At 46.8% G+C, this 20,829-nt stretch overlaps 2 protein-coding genes across 5 annotated transcripts in view; one reads left to right on the top strand and one right to left on the bottom strand.

Moving 5' to 3' along the window:
* Window positions 1-2,306, bottom strand: part of LOC102452940 (cystine/glutamate transporter-like) — a 36,065-nt gene extending 33,759 nt beyond the window's left edge. Inside the window, exon 1 of the mRNA XM_075939607.1 lies at window positions 1,956-2,306. Within this exon, the coding sequence (XP_075795722.1) occupies window positions 1,956-2,214 (259 nt within the window). The 5' untranslated portion in view covers window positions 2,215-2,306. The remainder of the gene's footprint in view (window positions 1-1,955) is intronic.
* LOC102452679 (cystine/glutamate transporter-like) overlaps window positions 1-20,829 on the top strand; it is a 73,199-nt gene that overhangs the window by 23,982 nt on the left and 28,388 nt on the right. For 2 of the 4 annotated variants that reach the window (XM_075939634.1, XM_075939616.1), the window contains exons 1-2: window positions 6,412-6,568; window positions 11,365-11,480. The gene's annotated coding sequence lies outside the window, so the exon portion shown is untranslated. Of the gene's footprint in view, window positions 1-6,411; window positions 6,569-11,364; window positions 11,481-17,434; window positions 20,581-20,829 lie in introns of those variants that run through there. The other 2 variants (XM_075939623.1, XM_014578723.3) reach the window with 2 other exon arrangements.

The following is a 20,829-nucleotide window of genomic DNA, read 5'->3' as shown; positions in this document are numbered from 1 at the left end:
GAGGTAAATCTTCTAGTATAACATAAGCAAGCATCATCTCTATAGGCTAATAGGGTCTCTGCACCAACCCCATGTTGGCAAGTAAGGGATTCAGAGATCGCCAACTCATGTGAGGCCTGCCAGCACAAGTGTGTGGTTCTGGACTTGGAGAATCAGCTGCATAGCTATCGCTTGCTAAAAAGCCCGCTGAACTCCTTGAGTAAGAGTTGATTAAGAAGTGACTTGGTCATCATCTGTAACTACATTAAAAAACAACAAATGGTCTGGTAGCACTTTGTAGACTAACAAAACATGTAGCTTTTGTGGGCACAGCCCACTTGTACAGATGACCAGAGTTTTGAGTTTAGGATGCGCAGACCCAAAATAAATAGGCTTAAACTAAACTCAAAACTCCGCTCATCTGAAGAAGTGTGCTGTGCCCATGAAAGCTCATGATGCCATCTACATTTTTTGTTAGTCTAAAAAGTGCTACCCAACCATGTGTTGTTTTTTCCCTCTACAGACTAACTTGGCTATCCCCTGAAGCTTTTGTAACTACATACATAGGGAACAAATATTTGCCAATGGGCTCTTCAGTCTGACAGGCAAAGGACTAACATGCTCTAATGGTTGGAATTTGAAGCTAGACAAATTCAGCATAGGAAATAAGAGTACATTTGTGACATTGTTCTAGTGGTTAATTACCCTCATTCTGCCACATGTTGTGGTGGATTCTCCATCGCTGGCAAATCGAGATGGGAAGTTTTTCTAAGAGACACTAATTCAAACAGAATTGAATTCAGGAAATACCAATGACCTTGCTATACAGGAGGCTAGAATAGATAATCCCTGTGGTCCCTTCTGGGTTTAAATCTACAATGGTTTATCTCCGTGAAAAGACAGTACAAAAGCACAAGTAGCATCATTTTGTCCTGCCTTTGCACGGGTGCAGATCACTCTGCAAGGTAAGGAAGTGAAGAATCAAGCCAGCTCTTTGACTTATGCTCCCAGTTGTGAGGTAGAGGTATCCTATTTCCTAGACTGAGTGAACAGACACACATTTATTCTAGCTTGCTAAAAATCGCAATGTAGCCCATAGTAGAAAGGGTGGTGCTGCAGGCTAGCCCTCTGCGTCCGAACATGCCAGAGCTTCTGCCTACAGACGAAATTGGCTAGCCTGAGCTATTTTTAGCACTCTAGTCTGTCTACCTAAGATGTGAAGCAAGAGCTGCAATATTGAGACTGTGTCCCCAGGTTCTGAGACTCGCTGTTTGCTGTGTAGATGTACCCTTATGGTATTTTAAAAAGCAATATAAGACCTGTGGTAACTGACTCTGGTTCCTAGGATTCAGGTTCTGAGGTTATAAAACTGCAGTGTAGACATTTGGGCTCTGTCAAGGCCTGAGCACCAACCTCACTGATTGTTATCCCTAACAATTGCTTTACATTTACCTGCATGCCTGTGCAAGGAAAAGGACTAGAAATTTACATTAAAAGCATGAGGAAGGGGAGAGCTGAGAGAACCCTTTAGAATCCCAACCACGTGGGGTTGTCATAGCAGCATGCTTTGTGGGCTCTGAAAGCTGACTTTTCCCACAGCTTTGAAACCCAGGTAAGCCACCTCCCCCTAGCAGACTTTGTGCTACGGGGCCAAGAATTATGGCTCTTTCTCATTTTTGAATAGGGTTTGGATCAGCTCCTTAGTGGGCGTGGATCAGCCCAGCTCCACTGACCCATGCAACTGAGACTGTACGGATTTACATCTGCCTTCTACGGATTTACATCTGCCTTGCCCATAGTATTCCAGATTATTTTTCTATTTAGTTGCTTTGCAATCTCGTCACACTGTATTGCTAATATTTTCCCCGTGTTTTCACGGGGGAAAAGATTGAGACTACTCTAGACGGTGTACAGCTAGCCTGAACGTGCTAACCTCCTTGTTGGCTCACACCAGGAGAATTGGAAAAGCAACTCACCAAACAGGGAGAGGATCCCACAAGCCAGCCAGACAATCAAGGAGAGACCCACATTGCCAGAATTTTTCAACACCCCTTTTGGAGTGATAAAGATGCCACTGCCCACGATTGTGCCGATAGTCAGTGCAATGGCCCGCACCAGGGTGATCTTCTTCCTCAGGAACACGGCTTTCTCTTTCCCCTCCTCCTTCACATTTGACTTTGTCCTGCAAAATCCCATGGCTTTCTGTCTGTCTTCTCTATTGAGTCCTGCAAGCATAGGTCTTCCTGAGAGCTCTGTCTACCACCCGACTTCTGGGAGTGATACATCCTCCCCAGTTCTTTTCCCTGCCCTCCACGGGCTCCCCTCCCTCTGTGCTTGCAGGCTGCCAGAGAACAGCCTTGGCTGGAATCCCTTATGCACAACAAGCAGAAAGCATACAAACACAATCAAAAGGGAGAAAGAGAAGAAACTCCCTAGAAAGGAAATGGGTGCTGCGTGCTTAGGCAGAAGGGGGAGATGACACATTGCAAATTTTACACTGTACATTCAGCTTAGTGGGAGTCCAGCTTGTGGACTCCACAATGCATTGTAAATGTGGGTTTACACTGGCAGGCCCCAGGTCTCTTAGCCATGCTCATGCATCTACGCTCCAGACCTTTGGACTCAGGTCTGTGATTTGAGCTGTGTTTATATTGCAAAATGATATGGCTTTAGACCCTAGATGCTGGGACACTCAAGCCATGACCTACCCCCTAACAAGTCCTAGGACTTGGGACCAGACCTGAATCAGACGGTTTTGTGTGTGGAGACAGGTTTAGGGCTCAAACTAGAGTCAGGACCTGGCTTAGTATACAGTTTAGGCATACCTAAAGGCATACAGTTCTGATCCCATTTATTCTGACTTCAGAGGACTTGCTCCTGTTTTCCTATTAGTGTAATTCACATCAGAATCAGGCACAAAACCTTCCCTGTTGGGTTTATATTTCTAGTTTAAAATCCAGAACAATAAGTGGGCTGACAGATAAATTCTGTTTGGTGCAAAATATTATTGGAACATAAAGCCTGTCATGGTAGGTCAGAATCCTGTCCCAGAAAATCTAACTTCAACAATTGCTAATACTTGACGTTTCAAGGCAGTTTCAGCTCATAACTATCACAAGACACCCTGAATTCAGAGCTGGCAGCCAGGTCTCTGGGGTCAGCAACGGAACCCCTGGACATGGGACCAGTGGTCCTGTGGGACCCAGGCTGGCAGCAGAATCCCCAGATGGCAATGGGGTCTGTGGCTACCCCACATGAGGGGCCACTGGCCAAGCAGGACTGGTGAGTGAGTGGGTTCATGGGCAGCAGGGGCCCAATGGCTTGAACCCTGATTAGCACGGGTGTGGGGTTGAGATGCTAGTCCAAAACCTGGGGGCTTTACTCCCCATCCTTACTTCCCATGCCTATTGTGTCTTGTCTGCACTGAAGTTTTACTAACCAGTTTAGTGGCACTGATGGAAATCCCTGGTAAAAGTGCACTGGTCTGGTGTGGCTTATTCCAATTACAAATAAGGCTGAAGAGCATCAGTGGATGTCATGGCTTTCTCAGGTGCCGTTGCATTAGTGTAGCTAAAGATCCCTATGGAATTTACTAGGCCAGTCACCAATTCTGCTTCACCATCCATTAGCATGGTGACAATGGGGGAAAATGATGTTTTTATTTGCCCTAGACAAGTTGAATTGTGCAAGGTAGATCTAGCCAACTGTGCAATGTAGGCAAAGGAAACATTTCCTTCCGCCACCCTAGACAATCCAATTAGCCTCTGAAGAATGAGACTTGATTCCCTTTGTCTTAACCTGTATATCTACAAAATGCAGTTCCTGGTCCTGGAGTAATTTGTTTTTCTATTAAATCTAGTGAGGGTCTAGAGAACCTCCGGCAACAGTGAATTCCCGCAGCTGCCTGTACAGTGTGTGAAGCAGTGTTTGCGTTTCCTTGTATTTTTCTAAATTTACCTTCCTTTAATGATGCAATTAGGCTCACAAGCCAGCAATGAGGCTCAAAGTGCAGGAGCAAGACAAACAGTCTAAAATCAAGAGAAGAGGCTCCAGGTCAGTACCTGGAACACAGGCTAAAACAACACAGAGAAACGAGGCCAGGGAGACAAGTAGTGAGGCATGGACTGCTTTACTTCCAGAGGTAACATCCCATCCAAGTGATGATAGGTATCCATCAAGCATCTCCCTGCATCCAGTTTATAGTGTGATCTAACCCCCTCATCCCAAAGTCAGTGAGAATAATTTCATTTCATTCACTTCACTGGAATTTGGATCAAACTCCAAATCAAGAAGGGAATCCAAGGGGATCTCTAACAGTGTGACTTGCTGTATAAATGCATAGGCAGTGTTGTATATGTGCGATGCTCAGCTGAGCTCCAGTAGCTCCCACTAACTTGACGTGGAGTTGTGGGTGTTCAGGCACTTCTGGGAATCAGTTCTTATTGCTCTGATTCAATTAACTGGAGTTCTGGCAAAATTTAGTTACGTCTGGGCAACCCTGAATCATTAATTACTGTCAGAAGAACAGATGAAGGTTTTACTTTTTCACTCCTCTTATGCTACGTCTTTATCCTCTGAACTCCACTCCGCGTGGACCATGAAAAGTGGTGGTTTCACTTTCTCTTCAGAGTTCGTTTCACTTCCCGTTTCTCATACACGAATGTAAAAACCATTGTGTGTGGATTTGCCACCCTGAGTGGGCATCTTTCCATTAGAAAACATTCCTTGCGACACTTCCGTGCAAAAACATGAGCACGTTTTCCCTTCATATTCTGTTTTGGTTTGATACTTAAAGATCATCCTTTTCAAATAGCCTCCCACTGGTACCGAAGGATTCTGTGGGATGCTTTGCCAACGTTGGCATCTTCTCTTCCTCGCACACTGCTCTGACAGCAGACCCAGACTGTGTGGCATGGCATCTCCATCTCCACCCATCCCCTTGCTGGTGTGCGGGTTTGCACTCTTTTCTGATGCTAGGAGGCAACGTAGTCTAGCTCAGAGCTTCTCAGCCCGTGGGTCATAACCCAAAACTGGATCACCAGAATGTGACAAAGGGTCTCATGGAAGGCAGGAGGGAGGAAAGAGGGGAATGTTGCAGAGCTAACTTCACACACCCTATGCCGCAGTGGTTCCTGGAGTCTTCAGTCCCCTGGACCAGGCTGGGCTTGTCTTTCTGACCGGGATCATGGCAGGGAACTGGCTGGGCTACATCTGAGCGAGGAGTGCTGTGACCCCCTTGCATTCAGTTGCAGTCTCGTGTAGACAAATTTGGCTCATCAGGGCCAAACCTCAGCAGTGCTGCAACCTCTGAGCCCATCTCTCCCTGGGGACAGGAGCTGCAGGAGTCACACCTGTGGTCTAGTGCAGTGTTTCTCAACCTTTCTTTTATAAAGTTACCCCCTTTAAAAAAAAATACTCTCAGTACCTACAGTTTTCAGACACACATTTTTTCTACCATTGCAACATTTAATCATAACTGGGTGGGCAATGAAATTTTTGGGCGTAAAAAGGACAAAAATAATAAAGCCCTGTAAAAAACTTAAAACAAAAATTCAGTTTTCTCCAAATTTCAGTTGTGTTGATGTACCCCTCCCCTCTCCAGACTTCTTTTGAGTACCCCTGAGGGTACTCATACCACTGGTTGAAAAACATTGGTCTAGTGCACTTAGTACGTTTTGTGTTAGTGTGTCATTAGTAAGCCAGGTACTACTGGCACTCAAACCATTTACATGGGCACTGTTTACAAATGGGTCTCAAGCCAAAAAAGGTTGAGAACCACAGATCTGGTTCACTGGAAGTGGGAGCCAATAACTCCTTGGTTTGAATCCCTGTTCTGCCTCCTTCCCTTATAAGAGACTAATTAGCTGGTATTTGTGCTTCAGACAAGCCCACTGGTGTGTGTGTGTGGGGGGGGGCACAAAGGGGCAATTTCCTGAGGGCGCGCTATTGCTCCACGTGGTTTTGAGGGCTGGGGAAGGGAGGATGCATGCCACACTCCAGGCAGTGCTGAGGGTTGGCTGCCCTGACTCAGCCCCTTCTGCCTGAGGCCCCATGTCTTCCAGGGGGTGGTGTCGCCCCCCCCCCCACACACACATACCTTGCCCAGGGGTCCACAGAGGCTGTCAGCACTCCCCCAGCTTTAGGTCGTCTGTGCTTTGTACAATCCATAGTCTCAACACTTGGCAGCTAAGGCATGTGTTAATTCTGCCACTGTCGCTTTAGCCTCAGCGAAGGGCCAGAGTGGGTGCTGAAGAGGGAAACTCCCCAGCAGCGTGGTCTAAAGCAGTGGATGAAGTTGTGTCTATCAGACAGCAATAGCCTGGGAAGTGCTGAACCAAAGAAAGAACCGCCTCAAGGGGTTAAAAAGGAAATGCGCTTGCTTGGCGGCTGTTGTGTTTAGCTTATATTGTAATAAATCAATACCAGCTGATCTGGGAGGCCGGCAGCACAGAGGCGCTCGAGAGATGGGTTCTGAGGAGGAGTTTGGTCTGAGTAGGAGCCAGGTGCAGTACCAAGCGAATTAGTACATAGCTGCGGTAGTGCCATTAGAAATTAGATGTCTGCCCTGAAGCCAAGTCAGCGAATAAAGGTGAGTGGCTAACAAAGGTCAGAGCCAGAAGAAAGGCTCTATTATAGCACAGGGGAAAGGACCAACGTTCTGAGTTAGAACCTAGAAGATGTTGGAGAAAGCTCAGCTCACAAAGGTAGATCCAGGCTAAATGTAACTTTTGTGGTGCTGGGGGAGGGACACCTGACCACCCCACGTGCCACCTTTGGGCTAAGAAGCCGTGGCAAGCGAGAGCCTTGGAGAGCATCTCCTGGCAGTCAGGTTTTGTGGGCAGGGGCCAGGTATTAGGGGTTTTGCTGGCTGTTATTGGGCTACTTGGGAAAGCAGCAAGAGCGTGTAGGGTGCAGCTTGGAGTTATGCTCCCTGCCCTGCCTGGGGAGTATCTGGCAGTGCAGAGGCATCCTGAATTTGGAAGCCAGGCAGGAGGGCTCCCAGGCAGCCAACACCCAAGCTTCCACAGTGAGGGAGCCAGGGGCTGGAGCAAGCAGAGCAGCTGTTACCAGTTTCCAATCTGTTAATTGTAGGACTAGTGTTAATGAAGCTAATTAAGACTGCGTGGATGTGTCTCATTCATAGTATTTGATGTGGACATGTGAATATCAAAAGTGGGGAAATTGCCTGTGTAGTGCATTAACCAGTTAAGTTCATTAATCAGGCCTAGGTTGATCGTACTGAACTTGTAAACGAACTTCAGTTCAGCTGTCTCCCTCTGTAACTGAGTGATAAAGTTCTTTAGTAGAAGGATGGCTACTTTTAAATCCATTACTGAATGCCCAGGGAGGTTAAAATGTTCCCCTACACATTTATGTGTTACCATTCCTGATGTCTGATTTGTGTCTGTCTATCCTTGGGTGCAGAGACTGTCTGGTTTGGCCAATACATGTGGCAGGGGGCATTGCTGGCACTTGTTGGCATATATCACATTAGAGGACGTGCAAGTATATGAGCCCCTGAGGTTGTGGCTTATGTGGTTAGGTCCTGTGATGGTGTCCCTGGTAATGATATATGGACAGAGTTGGCAGCAGGATTTGTTGCAGGGATAGAGTGAGAGTAGACAGATGATTTTCATTAGAGGTGGCATGTCTGTCAATAACAATATAATGCACTGAAGGAGGGGTGGGAGATTTCCTTCATGCAAAGAAAAAGTTTCTCCTGGAGAAGAAGAGCTACTAAGTATCTGGGTAAGATAGTTGACAGTGGCAGGGAGTTCAGTCTTTAAGTGTACCGATGGCAGGATGCATGACGGCTTTAGACACTTAGGCTACGTCTACATTAGCAAGATTTTGCACAAATACTCTTTAACGCAAGAGTTTTTGCGTTAGAGTATTTGCTCAAGAGAACGTCCACGCTGGCATGTGCCTTTGCGCAAAAGATGTGCTTTTGTGCAAGAGCATTGGTGCCAGTGTAGACGCTCTCTTGCGCAAGAAAGCTCCAATGGCCATTTTAACTATCGGGCTTTCTTGTGCAAGAAATTCATGTTGCTTGTCTACACTGGCCTCTTGCGCAAGAACAGTTGCACAAGAGGGCTAATTCCTGAGTGGGAGCATCATACTTCTTGTGCAAGAAGCCCTGATTTCACACATTAGAATGTCTGTGTTCTTGCGCAAGAACTCTCCGCCAGTGTAGACAGGAAGCAAGTTTTTGCTTTTGCACAAAATCATGCCAATGTAGACACAGCCTTACTGGGTAATGTCGTTGGCTCTCACAAGACAGATGTTGCTGGAAATCTTTTAATTGCTTTTGGAATTAATTTGCTGGTCAAAAGTATCAGTTCAGAAGACTGGAGTCCTTTAGCTAAACAACAGGTATGGCATGGTCATTGGCTGTGCAAGCTTCCCTGTACTGCCCTTCCACTATGCCTCAGCTTTGAGAAGTCTACTTGTGGAGATGGGGAGAAGATAGTTCAGCCTCCGTGCCCATTCAGCCCTTGGCCTTTAGGGGATGCTCATGGTAACGTGCTTGTGAGGAGGGTGCCTGGACCCAGGGAGCTGGACTGAAACCACCAAGGCACTTCCCATAAGCCACCAAACTTCCATCAACACTTGTTACCACTACCACTCTGGGTCAGATCTGAATCTAAGCTGGGAAAGGAGTTTCTCTATCCGGATGTAGCCTTGAGGAGCCTTAGCATTGCTCAGCAAGAGGCCCAAGTTATAAACAAACCGTCTTCTAACAGTACATGGGAGTCCTGTGTTTGACTTTTTTGGTTTGCATGGACGTGTTTAAGGAACTAGAATTTCAGGAAGGGTTTGCTCTGCTTTGAAGGAGGTTCAGGCTCTTCTGGGCGATCTCTCGGCTGGGAATGTTTAGACAGTTTTTTAATTTCGTCCTTTGCAGCTGAGAAAACAATTTTAAAACTGGACAAATAGTTTCAGTCCCTGCAGGAGGCTTGTTCTTGAGAGTGGAAGGAGGACAAAAGTCACAAGGGAAAGTGTAGCAGCTTCAGTGCACGTGGACTCGTGCTACTGCTCATGGTAGCATCTCATAACAGAGATTGTCAAACTGGAATGCTAATCTCTGAACACTTTTATCTCTAGTAGTTGGCTTACCTTCAAGTTGGCTGTGTTGTCTGGAACTGGGTGCCAGGGATCCTGGGTTCTACTCCCTGTTTGTTCCACAGTGATAAATCTTCAGCCTAAGTTTTCCTCACTCTGAAAATGGGGACTAACGTTTCACTACTTCACAGGGAAACTTGTGAAGAGATTCTTTAATGTCAGGTGATATAGAAGTGTGAAGTATTCTGTTTTCATCAGACACACTCTCCTTTTGTGTTGCCTTTTTGCTAATAGAGTGAAAGAGCTTAAGGGCTGGAACATTTTGTGGAAAGAGTAGATATTAAGTAAATTCACTTCTGATTAATATGCTGCAGTATTATTAGATTACCAAAGCAAGTGCTCACTGCCATGAATTTAAAATTCAGTTATCCTAAGACAACTGAGGAACAGAGACATTACCATATGACCTGTATGGCCAGTGAAATCTGATCAATACAGCTAGAATTAAAATAATGGATACTTGTAATGACCTATTTGACAGACTGGGCTTAATCAAAAAAATTATACTTGATACAGAATAGAAATTCTGGTAAGAGGCAGCTATACAAAAATGCTGCTTTAAAGACAAACTTTAGTTTAATTCAATCACTTGCCAAGGGGGATGAATGGGTGGGATGAACCTATTTCATCTTGGATTCTTCATTAAAAGGACATAAGTACTGCTTTTAGCAGAGGGTTGGACTCAATGACCTCCTGAGGTCTCTTCCAACACTAAGTCTATGAAAAGGTTATAGACTAAGGAATCTTCTTGCAGGAGATGTGACATGCTGATGGACACACAGAAAATGCTTAAGGACCAAGGTCAAGGGGATTAAAGATGTCCCAGCCCAAGGATAGTTTGCCATAATTATTTGGTAATTTTAATGAAAGAAATTAGAGAAAATTCCAATCTGAGCGTGGACAATTGACAAACAGAAAGAGGTGAAAATTCCTTAAATAAATGATTCATTAAGAATTACTCATTTCACTCTAGTATTGAAGCTCAGAATCACATTGGTTTTATTACTAGCATCTGGCAGGGCAAATTCACATCTAATTTTTCCAGTGACAAGTCCTCCAGGATTTTTTAAATCTAGGACAGCAAGCTGTGAGTCTGTTTGTAAATTAAAAAAAAAAAAAGCCAAATGTAAGTCTATTCAGACCTCTTCTTTAGTCTTGTTTCATGTGTTACTTACAGTCTCATAAACAAATGCCTCTCAGCTTTCCTAACTAGATTTTTCCAATTACATATGCATACCACAACACTGCCTGTCCAATTAAGCGTCTCCACATTTCTTTGATACACCAATGAGCCAGCTTAAATTCATGGCTGGTTTTTAGTTGGACTTAGTGTCTTCTAATGGGCATTGCAATAGAGAGATTAGTGTCAAGAAAAAAAGAAAAGGAGCTGGTCTGGTTAGCCTATCTCAGTGGTTACATCTTTCATTGTATGAAAAGCAAGGGGATGAAGTTGAAAGATTATCTGTTGCACCACAGAGTCCTTGCTCCATGCACTTTGCCTGGTTAGCTTGGAAAACCACATGGGTGTGTGGCTGGAGAGCCTACCACAATGGGGTCCCCATATCACATTGGGTGTCTAGGAGCAGTATGGTAATTCAAATAAATAAAGCTTTCCGTTTACCCTAGTTTGGCTTTCTCTCCATCTTCACTCTCTGCCAGGCTTTGAGTGCTGGTAGGTAAGATGAGAAGCGCTTTATTCTGTCCTGAGAAGTTGGTAAAATTGCTTGAAACACTGGTGTGAAGTGCAACCTATGGAGCTGTCATTTTAAGCAATGCTGTTGGTAGCTGCAGTGGTTCTGTGTTTTGGAAGAAGGATTTGAGCCAGTTGTCAAGTAAAAAGGTGAACAAGAAGCTGCTTTGTTCTTTTTTTTTATATTAAGCACATTGTGCTTATTCTTAAGCATTGCCACAAGGATTAACATAGCTGCCTTTTAATGTCAGGCGCAGGAATTTAATTCAACCAGAAAGCAGAGTTGGAACAATTTGTTCAGGTGCTGCTCTGTACCAGGTATCTATTTAACATGGTAGGTAATAGCTTTCTGTTTCTTTATTTCCCTAATAGCCTGTAGAACAAATCCCAGTTGATTTCACATTACTGAAATCTGTGGTGTTTGTCCATTATATTTCCAGGTATTCCTGGCTGGCATTGGCATGACTGACCACGTGGCTAAATTGTAGCATTCAGGAGTTGATTCAGATCCTTATCCTGTAAATCTGATTTTTATATCCTGCTTCTTTTCTTTTTACTATGGAATTTCACAGCTAACTCAAAGAAGCAACTGGTTATGTACTTCACGCAGCTCTGAGACTCCAGAAAGAAATGAGAATCTGGGACGGATTGTAAACCTGTCTGCTTTGTTCAAAAGCAACCAATAAGATAAGTGCACTTTTTAAATTTTAGTAATAATACTTGTGCTCAAAAGAACTCATTCTTCATCTAGACCAATTTTATAAATCTTTAACCAATCCTACATTTGCATATGGGACCCACATGCTTTGTAGTTCTACTTTCAGAGAAATGACACTTACCAGGCTGTAGCTGTTCCACACAAATTAGCTAGATACAGACTAAGACAGTCCACTTGTAACATCAGTTATATACAGGCAGTCCCCGGGTTACGTACAAGATAGGGACTGTAGGTTTGTTCTTAAGTTGAATCTGTATGTAAGTCGGAACTGGCGTCCAGATTCAGCCGCTGCTGAAACTGACCGCCAGTTCCGACTTACATACAGAATCAACTTGAAACTGATCAGCGGCTGATTCCAGGAAGCCCGGGGCAGAGCAACTCTGCCTCGGGCTTCCTGTAGTCGGCGCTGGTCAGTTTCAGCAGCAGCTGACTTGGGGACGCCTGGGGCAGAGCACCTGGGGTGCTGCTGGGTTGCTCCAGTAGCGCCGATCCGGCGCTACTGGACCAACCAAGCAGCACCTCAGCTGCTCTGCCCCAGGCGTCCTGATTCAGCCGCTGCTGAAACTGACCAGCAGCGGCTGAATCAGGACGCCTGGGGCAGAGCAGCTGGGATGCTGCCGGTTTGGTCCAGTAGTGCCCAGAGCGGCGCTGTGGGACCAACCGGCAGCGCCCCAGCTGCTCTGTCACAGGCGACGGAGAAAAGCCTAGTCTGCTGGGGGGGGGGGTGTACTAGCTGCGCACCCCCCCCAGCAGACCAGGAAGACGTGGGCGGCGGACCGAGACGCACCGCGGTCCCGACGCCCGGGTCCTCCGCGGCTTTGCTCCCAGTCTCCCTAGTCCCCTGCCGGCTTCCCCCGCGGCTTTGTAAAGGCGCGCCTGGGCTGCTCCGCTGTGCGAGCCCCCCCCCCCCCGCGGCTTTACAAAGCCGCGGGGGAAGCCGGCAGGGGGGCAGCCCAGGCGCGCCCCTTTGCTCCGCGTCTTCCTGGTCTGCAGACCAGGGAGACGCGGAGCAGCTTTTCTTGCCGGGGAGTACACGGGCGGCGGGACCGCGTGGTCCCGCAGTCCGTGTTCGTAACTGCGGATCCGACATAAGTCGGATCCGCGTAAGTCGGGGACTGCCTGTATTGCAATTCACAGCATAGGAGCCTTTGAGATTATTAATCCCCATCCCTCAGTCCTTAGACCATCAGTTCCAGCAACCCTTCTGAGCCTTAGGAAACTCATAAAGTTACTCCCTATTCCTCATGCATGGTAGTAGGTAATCTGCCTCCTCTGGGGCCCAAAGAGATTGCTTTGACTTTTAAGGCTCAGTAGCCCATTTTGACTCAAGAACAGATGTACCGGATATGTTAGCAAAAAAAGGTCCACTAAACTAAACCCTTTGCTCTACTGTTGCCAAAGAAAAAGCATTTATAACGCCAACATTTTCAAAAGTGACTAATGATTTTATTGGGCCTAAATTTATAGGTGTCCATTTTGAAGCATTAAAGGGGTTTGATTTACAAAGTCAGAGTGCTCAGCAGTTTATGAAAATTGGGACCCTTTAAGGCGACTCAAGCTGCATAATGAACTACAAAGGCACCCTAACTGTAGGGAATGATTCCGGATACACTAGGTGCAGGTGAAAACAAGCAGAGGATTTATTGGTTCACATAGCTGGTGGAGTGCTCATCAGGGGGTTAGCCTCGTGAGCACTCCACCAGCTGTGTGAACCAATAAATCCTCTGCTTGTTTTCACCTGCACCCAGTGTGTCCGGAATTATTCCCTACAGTTTGCAGGCTCATCCAGGATCCAGGAGTTGTGAGCTAATTGGGGATTGGAGACTGATACCCAAAGAAAGGTGAGTGTGTTTATTTATCACCTCATTAGGCTAGAGTTTGAAGTCTTTCCTTTCCTTCAGACACATCCTGGATCCGTTCCCGTTTGAGGCACGAGACACTTGGATGTGTGTGAACCAAGCATAGAAGCAGGCCTGAGGGGACAAGCACAAGAGGGCAGTGTACCGTTTGAGCTAAGGGGCTGTTACGGAGGGACTGGATAAAACCACCAGGGAGTTATTGAGCTGTACTAAGCCGTATTAAGCTCAGAATTGACTGGGTACGCAAGGCAGGCAGTACGAACTGGCGGTACACTCCCTCATTGCACGTAACATTGTAAGACCTGATGGAAGCCCCCCAACAGGCAATGACGTATACACCCTCGAATAGTGCAGATCCCCAACCAAGCCGGCAGTGGGAGGGTGCCAAAAGCACAATGACCATGCGGTATAAGCTATATACGGAAGTATAGGAGGGAAAGGCCGACCCACGCAGGGGAAAACTCATCCCCTGGGGGAAACAGCAAAGCTGTGTACAGAGAAAAGGGAGGGAGAGATTCCCAATATTCCCAGGATTGTGGGGTATCAGTGTCTGTGACATCTAAAGGGAGGCAAGCTGCCCAAAACGACAACGCTTGATCTGGGGGGCTTGTGCTCACAAATCAAGATTGGAAAAGAAAAGGAAAAAAGTGAAGGAAAAAACCCCAAACAAGTAATACAGGCAGGAGCAGAGAGAAAGAAGCCATAACATGGCAGGGAGAAGGGGGAGCTATCCCACTGGAACATCTAGACTACAGGCAGTCCCCGAGTTACGTGGATCCGACTTATGTCAGATCCGCAGTTACGAACGGGGTTTGCTCCCCATCTCCCTGGTCTGCTGGAGACCAGCAGACCAGGGAGATGGGGAGCAAAGCCTCTGAGGACGCCGGCAGCGTCAGTTCCGACTTACATACAGATTCAACTTAAGAACAAACCTACAGTCCCTATCTTGTACGTAACCCGGGGACTGCCTGTACAAATAAGCACCAGAGAAGGATTTGATCAAGTGGGGAATTAAAAAAAAAAAAAAAGTGAAAACACCAAAAAAGTAGTAATAACATTGTTAAAAACCCTCACATTAAAAGAGGAAGAAATTAAAGCCCCGAGGGATGAGATTGAAGCTCAGAGGAGCAAAAATCCTTCCTGCAGTGAGAAATGTAACTTACAAGCAGCTGCAGCACCTGTGTGCCAAAGGAATGCACTAGGAGTGAGAGGTAAAGATTTCTCATCTGGTGCCGTAACAACTACGCCACCTCTCCCAAGCTTCGGGGGAAATTCAGCACAACATCACCCCCTCCTCCCCTCTCTATGCCCAGTCCCATATGGGCCATTCCCACACATCATTGAAGATAGAGAGGAGGCACAAAAGATAACTGAAAGGGATCAGATCTTCCCTCGGGAAAAATGGGCTCTAGTAACAAATCTGCTTGATCCAAACCGAAACACTGAGGCTACATCTACACTGGCCCCTTTTCCGAAAGGGGCATGCTAATTTTCAACTTCAGAATAGGGAAATCCGCGGGGGATTTAAATATCCCCGCGGGATTTAAATAAAGATGTCCGCCGCTTTTTTCCGGCTTGGGGAAAAGTAGAAGCGTCTACTTCAAAGTAGGAATAAGAGATCCTCCGGAATAGGGCTTTATTCCGGAGGATCGGGCCAGTCTAGACGTTTTTTTCCGGCTTTTCCCCAAGCCAGAAAAAAGCGGCAGACATCTTTATTTAAATCCCGCGGGGGGTATTTAAATCCCCCGCGGATTTCCCTATTCTGAAGTTGAAAATTAGCATGCCCCTTTCGGAAAAGGGGCCAGTGTAGACATAGCCTGAGTCTTGGAATAAACTTGCCAGCTTAGGGGAAGTGTTCCTCCAAATTCTGAAGGAAGGGATGTCCACCGACCATCAAGTTGTATTGGCCCTAGGCATTTTGGTTGGAAACGCATACACATACATAATGAAGTGGAATATCGATTTACAGAACAGGAAGGGAAAGACAGTAGCTTCAATCAACACTATAAAGGCAGCGGCCACAATCCATCCAATCCAGGCTACTCTCTGCTACACCTGCGGGAAGCTGGGGCACATAACACAGGACTGTGGGCACAAAAGGAAGCCCAAACTTTGTAACAACTGCAAAAAGATTGGCCACATTAAGGAAGAATGCTGCCACCCCGGAGGGGGTAAGGCAGGACAGTGGCCGAGCAGGAGCGCCCCTAGCTCACAGGACACACAGAACATCACACAGGAGCAGGAGAAACTGCCAAGCAACTCAAGCAACTCCAGGAGATTCTTAAGCTCCGTGCCAGCAAATAATGTTTTGTAGTACATGAACGGGGGCAGGAGGGCAGCTGGGCAAATTATTAATAAGCAGCCAAACCTTCCCCTCACATGCCATTATATTTGGCTCGAGGGCATGGGAGGAGGTAAATTAAAAGCCTCCTTAAGCCAGCTAGTGGCAATTGAATTTGAAGATGTAATCATCGTTGGCCCCTGATAAGGAGACACAAATTGACAACCTAGATCTCCTATCAAGTTTAAGGAAGTAGTTAACCCCAAAGCCGGTATAGAATGAACTTTTCAGGAAACCCTACAGACTTTGAAGTAAATTGACAACGTTTACAATCTCTTAATTTCACTGTCAAAAATAAAAACCGCAGACTCTGCTGCAGCATGGATGTTATGAAAACCCTATACTAAGAAGTTTAAAATTAGTAATAGCAGACTGCAATAATGAACATTCGGATTTACCTACTGAAGAGAATCAGGAGGTGTGGGGGGCTCATCGGAAAGCCCACCCTCCTTACCAAATTAATATTGGACAAACTTGTGTCATTGGGAAAAGTCATTTAGCAGGAATCAGGATGGACCATAAGAAAGAAAAAGCATGTTAAAGGGGAAGGCAAAAGGTTTGGAGCCCTATCATGGGCATAGTGGAAGGAATAAGGAAAGTAGGACAGACAGTGGAAAGTTACTAGGAATGAGGAACATTTTCTTTGGAAGGACAAAGCAAGTGATTGGGGGTATGTGAAGATGAGAAGTGGACTTCATGGGAGTGTGGAAGGAATTAAGCGATTGTTGTAGTATGTGAAGGGAAACCTGCTTTTAAAATGACACCTCGTTTCTTTGCAGCCTCTTTCTTAAGAAGTGTGCAAATCATCTAGGCAAAGAAACAATCACATTTAACTATTTGGCTACAAACACTTTTGTTAAATCTGCAAAGGAGAAATTAGGAATTCTACTGAAACTTAATTGGTTAACTGCATAAAAGAATGAGCTCTATATATAGTACAGGCAGTCCCCGACTTACACGGATCCGACTTATGTCGGATCCGCACTTACGAACGGGGCTTTCTCGCCCTGGAGGTCGAGGTGGCGGATTGCTACCTGAGAGCTCCGGGGCGAGAAACCCCGTTCGTAAGCTGCTCCGGTGCCCCTGGTCTGCTGGAGACCGTCTCCAGCAGACCAGGGGCACCGGGCGGGTTCCTGCGCTTCTGAGGCTTTGCCAGAGCAAAGCCTCAGAGGCGCGGCACCCCGCTGCTGCTGCGGCTCTGCTCCCCGTGTCCCTGGTCTGCTGGGGGGGGGGGGGCGCAGCTAGTGTGCCCCCCCCCCCCAGCAGACCAGGCTTTTGTTTTGGACCCTGGGGCAGAGCAGCTGGGGCGCTGCCGATTAGTCCTGCAGCGCCGCTCTGGGCACTACTGGACCAACCCGGCAGCACCCCAGCTGCTCTGCCCCAGGTCCTGATTCAGCCGCTGCTGGTCAGTTTCAGCAGCGGCTGAATCAGGACGCCTGGGGCAGAGCAGATGGGGTGCTGCTGGGTTGGTCCAGTAGCACCGAGGAGCGGCAGTACTGGAGCAACCCAGCAGCACCCCAGCTGCTCTGCCCCAGGCGTTCCCAAGTCAGCTTCTGCTGAAACTGACTAGCGCTGACTACAGGAAGCCCGAGGCAGAGTTGCTCTGCCCCGGGCTTCCTGGAATCAGCTGCTGATCAGTTTCAGCAGCAGCTGACTTGGGGAAGCTTGGGGTTCTTAAGTTGAATCTGTATGTAAGTCAGAACTGGCGGTCAGTTTCAGCAGCGGCTGAATCTGGACGCCAGTTCCGACTTACATACAGATTCAACTTAAAAACAAACCTACAGTCCCTATCTTGTACGCAACCCGGGGACTGCCTGTAACTATTTTGTAGGTTTCAAATGAACTAGTTTTATTTCATTTTTTTTTAAATGCCTTCTTGCTTAAAATTACATACAGACAAGGCACAAATTGGCTAGTGCTTGTGTTGGGCATTCAACTCTTACGGTTAATTTAACTCCCTAGAAACAAATTATTATTTTAGAAATTCAAGCTTTGGAACTTCACTGTCTCTTTCAAGGCTGAGTTGATAATACTTTTGGCTTGCTTTCAAATCCAATGTTATATGTGAATACAGGCTTCCTGGCTATTTCCAAGGAATATAAAACACCTGTCCCTTGAAGTAAATTGTCCAAATACAAAAAAGATATGTATAAGCATCTATTTGACAAAATTTAATGTCATTATTACTATTAATATAGCACTAAAGTAACGCTGTATATAATTTTTTCAGGAACTGAAAACCTTTTTGATTGCTGGAATGGTAATTGGTAAACACCTAATTCGGCAACGGGGCTTAGCAGATACCATCACAGGCTGGTTTGGGCCTGGAAACTGTCAGCAACACTTATGGCAAAGAACAAAGAAACTGTATAGTATCCAGGCTAGTAAATGTAGTAATATCCAGTGCCTGTGGAGGCCTAGACACTAGCCAAGCTAACGATTAATCCTGAATAGTTTGAAGGATTTGTCCAGCTCTGTGTCCACATCACTAGACCTAACCAGATATTTGGACCAGAGATTAATTGAATTGTTAATTAATGGAACTAAATTAAAGGAATTAGAAGGCCAGTATTAAAGAATAGGGCAAGCTTTAGCCACTACTCCCCCCCCCCAACCCTTATGGAGGTGGTGAGTCCCCATTTCCCCCGTGCCTATCCATGGGAGTGGGGAAGTAGAGAATCCATGAGGACCCAAAGGCCCACCTTGACAGGCCATAGTATAACCTTTCACCTTTTAGCCCCTCTGGATAGCCCCACTTACAGCAAGAAAGAGCATATAGTTAGAGTTGAGGGCATCAAATATTCTCTTTCGAGTGGTCCTCGTTGGTGCTCTACTCTGGGTGCTGGTGTGTCCTCGCGCCGGCGACCGGAGATCTTTCTAGCTGTTTCTACCACGCACACGCCAGAGCGCCCCCGTGTCATTGGAATTTGTGAGGCGTGCGCCCAGCATGGCTCCTTGGTTCCTTCTTTACTGTCCTTGGTAGCAGGCGGAGCTTCTTTCTCTCTCTTCATCTTTGGTTAAAAATAGATTGAAACCCTGGTTAATTCCCATAGTTACCTTGGAGTCCAAGTTATTTCACCCTACTACCCACCCAGTCTACAGTTAGAACAAACAAACAAAAAATTTTCTCTCATTGTGGCTTGTCGCTTGTTCCCCGCGCCTCATGCCGGGATCCCTCGGCTTTAAAAGGTGTCAGACATGCTGGGATGCTATGCTCGTGTCTGATGGACATGCCAATTGTATTAAGTGTCTCGGCGAATCCCACCAGACTCAAAAATGCCAGCACCGCTCAAAATTGATCACCAGAGCACGTCGGGATCGAGCTAATAGGCTGAAAATGATCCTTTATGAAAAGTCTTTCCGACCTCCATCGGATGACCCACCAGTGGCTCCAGAAATGGCCTCTCTGACCAAGTGTACGGCTAAGTCATGTGCCTCTGCTCTGTTTACCCCAGTGGCATCGAGAACGGCTCGTTCCCCAACCCGCTTGCTACCCTCGGCACCCTGAGCCTCATGGGTTAGCACCGAGGATAAACCGGGCCTGTCTGGTACAGCTTCGGCCAAGACACTGGCACCGCACAAACAAGCGCATTGGGAGGCGAGACAAAGAGCATTGGCACCACCCGCGTCAACGGCACCAACCTCCTTTTGGGCACCGGCCGCACCGGTGGGCCATAAGGAGCATACGGTGCCAAAAGAGCCACAGCACTGGTCGGTGGCACCACCACCAGCTGTGAAAAAGCCCCGCACTGACATGCCGCCCCCGGACTGCTCGGCACCGAGCAAGTCCCACACCTCGGCACCGAGCCAGCATACTGTGCACGACTGCTTCCCGGTATGGAGCCGCTTGCCGCTGGCACTGACCTCACGAGCTTCTTCAGTACAATCAATACATTCCTGCAGATCGTCTCACATCTCACGGTCTCCGAGTGATGCAGGCACGTAACCCAGGAGCAGATTCTCCTGCCAACATTCTATTCCTGTGCACAGGACTTGGCAGCCTCCGGTCACACATTACGCATACCCACCTCTGCCACCACCATGGTATGCACAACAATATAGTTACCCACCACTGCCATACGCTACTCAATGGCAACCATGTGAGCCACAACCAAAGCGAAGTCATCATCAGCCTCCTTCAACAATTTCCAGACCACCAGCTTCGCCACCTCTTACTGTGTCCATTACAGAGCCAAATTCCCCAAGTTGCTCTGAGATACAAGATTCTCTCTCAGAGGGTGAAGACAGGTCTCCTCTACATAATTCCTCATCCTCACCTGATGAAGCAGCCTCACCTGATGAAGCCTCCACCATCCAGTGCTGACTTGAGAAAATTTCATGACCTTTTCAAGAGGGTGGCATTAGCACAGGAACTGGACTTACAGGAGGTACAACTTAAACAGTATAAGCTCCTACGTACACTAGAACCATCCACTACCTCTCGTCTGGCAATCCCTATGGATGAGGCCATTATGGACCCAACTGATAACATATGGCAGACTCCCGCGTCTATTCCCCCTACCAACAAGAAGGCTGACCACAAGTACTTTATTGTGCCAAAGGATGGAAATTTCCTTTTCACTCATCCACCACCTATTTCTCTAGTGGTGGATTTGGTTCGTCACAGGAAGACAACTTAACCTTAAGACGACGCCACAGGATAGAGACCACAAGAGAGTAAACGTTATGGGCCGTAAGGTCTATTAGTCTACCACTCTGCACCTTCAAGCAGCAAACTATATGGCAATGCTTGCGGATTACGATCTTGCAAATTATTCCAAACTCCAGGACTTGGCACAACATTTACCTGAACATAAACGTACCAGCACCCACAGGGACACATCTTGAAGAAGCACCATTACTGCACAAGGTGAGTAACTCTTTCTTCTGAAAGTGTGGGGTCTCCCTATACCTCAGGGATTGTTGCACCCACTTTGATAAGGAAATCTTGTGTGCCTGCCCATTTAACATCATGATGAATCTGCCTAGGTTTGATGTGGTTGTCACAGAGAAACAAATGAACACCAAGCTGGTCCAAATAAACGGTACCTACTGGTGTTTGACTACCCAGACAGATCACTCCATCCTGCCCCTCTACATATCCGTCTGTGTGCATAAC

This window comes from Pelodiscus sinensis, chromosome 1 (genome assembly GCF_049634645.1).
Source record: "Pelodiscus sinensis isolate JC-2024 chromosome 1, ASM4963464v1, whole genome shotgun sequence".
In the NCBI taxonomy this organism is placed as follows: Eukaryota; Metazoa; Chordata; order Testudines; family Trionychidae; genus Pelodiscus; species Pelodiscus sinensis.
The sequence above is the reverse complement of the archived record's forward strand: the minus strand, read 5'-3'. Positions and strand labels throughout refer to the sequence as shown.